We start from the raw sequence: 6,780 nt of genomic DNA, 5'->3' as shown, positions 1-6,780 counted from the left end.
CTAGACTTTTTCCCTCAAGGTTGGTGTTCTTCTATTTGTACTACACCTCATTTCCTCCTTTTAAGGTGACTAATTGGAAGCAAGAATCACTTGGGATTTGTCCATCCAGGTAGCTTGAAATTGGGATCTTTAGATCTCAACCTCCTGAGTAGCTAAGATTACAGACGTGAGCTACTGGTGCTAATTTGATACATTTCTTAATTAAAATAAGAGAAGATGCTAATGTTTATCCTGTTTTTCCTATGGCAGTTTCTCCTTCTTATTTCCTTATTTGCATGAAACAATACAGAGTTTATACATGAAAGTACACATGCAGAATGATGTGTAAGTTGGTGACACTTGGCAGAGGTCACCCAAGGCTATATCACCCAGTGACATAATAGAAGCTTATGTAAGTTCATTACATAGCAGACAACAAAGAAACCACCTAGAAATACACTTCTCAGAATACATCACAGGCATGTAGTGATGCATGACTATATTTTGTCTAGTAACCCAACTTCTAGGAACTTTACTTTTTTCCCCCATTTGTAAACATAAATTTTTTTAGAGTAGGTGATAAATTGTTAAAATTAAGTGATGATGTATAATAAGAGTGCAAAATACAACCAGGATTGAAGAAATGGTATTATTAGCTACAAATATTACTGTATTAATGCCACTGCCTCCTTCTTTTCAAAATCACTGACAATAAGTAGTTGTATAAAGGAGTTACTATTGAACAAAGCAGTTTAGGAATACAATATATCTTGATTAATATCACCCCTTTCAACATTTCAACCATCCCTTCCCACTGTATTCTTCTGACCTAGCCTTAAAGCCATTTCCATTTCCTATTTACTCTCACAAAACCAAGTATCAAATTCTGCTGGCTCTATTTTGACGTGCTCTCATCATTGTCGTTTCCTTTTTGTTTCTACTGCCACTTTCCTGGTTTATTTACATCTTCTGAAATGATTTGAGCAAACATATAACTGTTGTACATTGGAGTTACTGTGATATGCCTTCCTGCTCCTTTGCTTAGAATAAGTGGACTGTTGTGACCACTATAGAAAGTGTAAATGCTCCCGTGTCTGCCTGGTCATACTTCTCTTTTTCTACTTTCATCATGTCCTATCATCTACCCTGTAGGGCTAGTTTGTTCTTTAGACCTAATCAAAACCCACTTCTCTTTAATCAGGTTGACCCATTGTCTCATCCTTTATCCAAATGGATATTTTATGACTTCTATAATATTTCTTTTATATCCAAATGTAGGCTACACCACAGAATAATGGTAAAAGCATAACAATTTAGGCCACATGATGGTGTGACTCAGCTGAAAAATCACCTTGAATAGATACCTAAACTCACTCAAAATATATGCCCTTCTTAGTGTTAATGTGTACATTACTAACTTTCTTATTAAAATATTCCTAGACGAAAATGTTCTCTGGTCCCTCTTTCACTTATAATTTATTGCACACAATCTGATTTCTTATAGGCTTTGAATTAACTTCTTTTCATGCTTTAAGATGTAAAGGATATGCTAATCTGCACTGGCTGTGATTGATATATGATTTGAGCATATAGTTTTGTGCTCAACTTTTGATTTGCATTAATTAAAACAACAGTTTACAAGTCTGGGTATGTATGTGAATGAAATGATTGTTAAGTAATATAACACTATAATTACAATTAATACCCTTATTGCATGCCCACAGACCAACAAGCGCCAAGTAGCTTGTTAAGAATTGCTTTGAAATGCTTTCCTAAGGGCCCCCTATCTTGCCAAACTTTTGCATAATGATTGATGAGAAGAAGAACATTTTGTTTGAGGCTTTCAAAGTACCTGGCAAGAATGCTTTCCATTCTGCAGATTGGCCACACTGAGGTTTTCAATCCTTGGGCTATACCACCACCCAGGAAGAGCTGGATACCCAATGGAATATTTCATATTCCAAAATAGTCAGGGCTTTTCCTAATTGACTGCCATGCTATTTTATGGTAGGGTCATCGTCCATGTATGCTCTATCTGATTTTCCCTGGCCTTCACTCGTGAAAAGAGGCGTTGGGGGTGGGGGTGGGGCAAATTTGTGGTTCTCATGGAGCTTAGAAATGGGCCTTACATAGGGCTTTCTGATTGGCTTTCTGCCTGATTCCATTGTATTTATTTACTTAACTCTTTCCTTTTTATTTTTAATCTGAGTTATTTTGTTTGAAGACCAGTCCTTTAGGCTAGTCATTAACACATACATAGCTAACTTTCACACCTTTCCCACATTTCTGTTAGATTTGAGGCCAACTCTTGTCAGCTACAACACCAGGTCTTCAGAGGGAACCAAACTTGGGTTTGGATTTCAGCTTTGACACTTAAGAACTGTGGACTTTGGACAAGTTATTTAAACCTTTCTGAGGCCCCCCTCTGTAAATTGAGAATAATAATCCAAAATTCACATAGACGTCTTGGGATTAAATAAAATAACTTATGTAAATTACTTTGTGCATAGTAGGCATTCAATAAATGTCAGTTCACTTCTTTTCCCAGTTAATAATGCTTATTAAACTATATTAAAAACTGGAACCAGACTGTGATAATGCATTTCTTTATTAAGCATTTAAGCCAAATAACTAATTTCCCCCAGGGGAAGGAGAAATGTTGAACTACTTTCATTTGGTGAACTTATTTAGTAATCTCTTTTTCTTCAGCTTTATTCAGTTTCCTTGTGCATATTAAGTATTCCTGCTGCCAAAATGACACCATTTGGTATTCTTTTTAACTTCACTCTGGTTGAGCTAGGCTTTATACATTGTCATCGAGTCTGCCATTTATAAGAGATCATTATTAATTATATTAACAGCTCGATTGTGTTTCCTAACTACTTCCGGCTGGCAAACTTTCTGCTCTCAACTCTTTCCCTGAGGTCTAAGGATTTAAAAGAATCAAGTTTTACATAGCAGCGTTACAACCAGAAGAGAAGTAAGAGAAGGGCATGGGGATCCACACCGTTCTTTCGTATTCATTTTATCGTATCGGTTCTGCACTGAAGTGGAGCCACCTTTTCCTCAAGGACACAATCCAAGCTAGGCGGGCAAGAGGAGTGGAAGTTGCGCTGGAACCTGGGTACCTCGGCACCTTTAAGGACTGGAGACTTGGAATTAGCTCGGCCTCTTTCCCAGCCCACCTCTGAACTCTGATTGACAGGGCGCTGGGTAAGGAGGAGCTCAAGAAGGCCAAGGAGGAGGGGCAGGGAGGGAAGACAGAGAAGGCGGGGCCCACTTTCCTCTAAAAGCCAATCGTGGCAGAGGGGCGTGGCTCCAGCAGCCCTCCCTTCTTCGCTCTCCGGCCCCCCCTCGCCCCCCTCCTCCCCCTCCTCTCTCCTTCGTGTCCTCCTCCTCCTCCTGCTCCTCCTCCTCTTCCTCCTCCCCCTCCTCCTCCTCCTCCTCCTCCTCCCCCTCCTCCTCCCCCTCCTCCCCCTCCTCCTCCCCTCCTCCTCCTCCTCCTCCTCCTCCTCCTCCTCCTCCTCCTCCTCCTCCTCCTCCTCCTCCTCCTCCTCCTCCTCCTCCTCCTCCTCCTCCTCCTCTCAGGCTGTGGTTTTTCTGTGTATGTTTCTGGAGTCCTGAGCCTGAGCTAAACAAAAGCAGGAGGCTGACGGGGCTGTTGGAGTTTGCGGAGACACGGAGGAGCAGGAGGAGGAGGAGGAAGAGGAGGAGGAGGAGGAGGAGGAGGAGGAGGAGAGAGCCCGTGCTTTGCCTGCCGCCGTGGCTGGGGAGATCTGGCTTTTGCCACAGCCCACCCCCTTTGAGATCGCTCTGGCCCGGAGTGGGGGTGGGGGGCAGCGGGGGGTGGGGGGGGAAAGTTTGCCTTGCAATCCCCCTGCCTTCCTCTCCTTTCTCCCGATCAATGCATATTTGCAAAAGGATTAAGCCACAGATTTAAGCGCCCGGAGCTCATTTCTGCCTTGCAAAGGAGATCGGACTGAAAAAACCAAAAGCCAGCTCTGATTTCTTTTTTTTTTTTTTCTCCGCCAAGTGGGAAGGTGGTTTATTTATTTATTTTTTCTTGCTCTTTTTTTTTTTTTTTTTTTTTGGAGTCAACACCCTTCCCCACTGGCCCTTATCCCCACCCTCACCCCTTCACACCCCCCTCCCCCTCCCCGCTCCCCTCCTCCCACCATCCTCTAAAAAGAGGCAAAGGGATTTTTTTTTCTTTTGGTCTTCTTCTTCTTGTTCTTTTTTTTTTTTTTTTTTCTCCCCCTTCCCTGTTTATCCTGAAAAGGATTTGAAGACAGCTTGAAGGATAAAAAGCCTCGGTGCTTCCCGGGATCCGAGCCGAGGAGAAGAGGAAGAGCCGGGGGCTGCCGTAGCCTTCGGAGATGGACGAGCAGCCCAGGCTGATGCATTCCCATGCTGGGGTCGGGATGGCCGGACACCCCGGCCTGTCCCAGCACTTGCAGGATGGGGCCGGAGGGACCGAGGGGGAGGGCGGGAGGAAGCAGGACATTGGAGACATTTTACAGCAAATTATGACCATCACAGATCAGAGTTTGGATGAGGCGCAGGCCAGGTGAGATGGAGGCTTTTCTTTTTTCCTTTCTTGGGGTTTTGTTTTGTTTTGTTTTTCTCCTTCTCGCTGGGGGAAACAATGGGAACTGAATCCACCACAGCGCTTTCTTTTAAAATGTTATTTCTGCTCTCTCTCTCTCTCTCTCTCTCTCTCTCTCTCTCTCTCTCTCTCTCTCTCTCTCTCTCTCTCTCTCTCTCTCTCTCTCAGCAACTCCATGGCGGAGGAGTAAAATTGAAAGGAGCGTTGTTATCGAAAGTGTAATCGACCATGCTGTGATGTGTACATATTGTGTGTATGTATGTGTGTGAGAGAGAGAGAATATAGAGGTATTCATATATACCCACACAAACACTAAGGCACAGCCGAAAATACTGCCAACTGATCCAAAAGCGGCCCTCTGCACTTTTTTTCCTTCTCCTTTAAATAAAAAGTCTAAGAGAGCAGAATTGTCAAGTTCTGAGCACCATTCCACGCTTTCTTGTTGAAGGACTCCCTAACATTGCAAAATAAAATGTCCCAAGAACACTTTATTTGCAAATGGAGCTGACTTCTTAGCTAATTCAGGGAGTTGGATTTTCGTTCTGGACTTTACCCCTCCAAAATTATTTTCCCCTTTCTCTCCTCCACCTCAAATCCAAAACAAACAACAACAAAAAGCAGTGTTTTTTTTGTGTGTGTGTGTTTTTTTTTGTCTGTAGTTGTCAGCTCTCCAGAGAACACTGCATTCACTTATTTCTGTTTTATAGAGAAAGCTAATAGGAAGGAAGGAAAGATAATTTTGCTTTTAGGCATGTTGGTTTAGTTTTAGGAGACTGGGGTTTTAGCTTAACTTTATTGTGTCGTAATTTGAGTTAGTTTCCTTAACATCTCAGATACAAGCAGTTGGTCCGAACTATGGTCTTTTAAAAGGGGGGGGTAAGAGGGGATCTCCCAAAGTCAAGCAGTGTCTTTTCCCTTGGATTCTCCAGGATAGGATACCTAGAACCAACTGTGTAGAAGTGATAGCATGTGTGATTATTATGCATTTCAATACCACAGGACATAAGATGGTCATTCACCGAAATCATAATAAAGAAACTGTAGTGTCCTGACTTACTTAATTTACTATCAGGTAAATAGCCTCAACACTAGGATTTTACAACAAATCCTCTTTTCAAAATAAAACATAGATCAAGTGGCAGTCTATTAACAGCTTGCCCAAGGCCCAACTCAAAAGGAAGAATTTTAAAAAAATCTAATGACAACATATGTCTACATAATTAGGCAGCTTTGTTAAATCTTTGAATCTTCTCTGAAGTTTATTGTGTATGAGTTTAGTCTGAGAATCTCTTGAACCTCTTTATACAAAATTACTATAGCTGAAGTGACTCAGTTCTATGAAGATATTATATGTATGTATTATATATTCATATATATGTAATTTTGTCTAAGGGAAATAGGAATCTGAGCTGAGAAAATACTGGGGAAGTGACTAAAAGCATGGATGTTATAAATTAAACTATTTTAGCGGCTCGCACATGTAGCATATAAACTCCAGAGTACCAGTGTTAAGCTGTGCTCAACTTGGAAATGTTTAAAGACTCGGACCTCTGATTTTTTTTTTTTTTAGAACACAAGGAAGGTTTAAGTTATTGTTATTATTGCAATTAATTGGTGTTCTCTTTGAATTCTAATAGCTGTAGTAAATGAAAGATTTTCCACTGGCAATTTTTCTTGTGAGTCACAACAGATTTCCCCATAATATTGCTCCAGAAAAATAAACTCACACACCCTAGCACACTGGTTTAGTAACAAGTTTGTGAAGTGGAAAGGGCGGTAGGAATAGAGACTCAACACTTTTCTGAGGTTTAGTCTCTCTTTTTGTGTGTGTGTGAAATAGGACAAACACTGCTCAGCGGGTTCCCCTTTAATGGCCTAGATGCTGAAAAAGATCAGATGCAGTTTTTGGGATGGGGGAAATTCCCATTTCTCTGTGTAAACCCATTTGTGTACTGTGGAGATACACTGCTTTCATATTGCTGTGCCAAATATTTTGTTTATATTTGGGCCTATGCATAAGCATAGGGAAAAGTATTTTAGAGGATCCAGTAAGATCCTTAAATATTTTCCTCCCCCCCCCAATTCTACATGAGAAGGGAGTGAGAGGGCTACCATGCTTTCTGTTTTTCTTTTTGCTTTAACAATGTAACTCTACTTAGCAGATACTGTGTTCTTTTTATTTCCCGTTCTCTAGT

The 6,780-nt window shown here is 41.4% G+C and overlaps 1 protein-coding gene across 5 annotated transcripts in view; it reads left to right on the top strand.

Moving 5' to 3' along the window:
- Nucleotides 1-2,962: 2,962 nt before the first annotated feature.
- The window catches only part of Pbx1 (PBX homeobox 1), a 293,956-nt gene continuing 290,138 nt past the window's right edge, over nt 2,963-6,780 (top strand). The window contains exon 1 of one of the 5 annotated variants that reach the window (XM_048357483.1): nt 2,963-3,192. Coding sequence is in view for 4 of the 5 variants with exons in the window: in XM_048357480.1 (XP_048213437.1) it covers nt 4,356-4,546 (191 nt within the window). In the remaining variant the exon portion in view is untranslated. Of the gene's footprint in view, nt 3,193-3,578; nt 4,547-6,780 lie in introns of those variants that run through there. The other 4 variants (XM_048357480.1, XM_048357479.1, XM_048357486.1 and 1 more) reach the window with 4 other exon arrangements.

This window comes from Perognathus longimembris, chromosome 11 (genome assembly GCF_023159225.1).
Source record: "Perognathus longimembris pacificus isolate PPM17 chromosome 11, ASM2315922v1, whole genome shotgun sequence".
Classification (NCBI taxonomy): Eukaryota; Metazoa; Chordata; class Mammalia; order Rodentia; family Heteromyidae; genus Perognathus; species Perognathus longimembris.
This window is presented reverse-complemented; position numbering and strand designations above follow the sequence as displayed.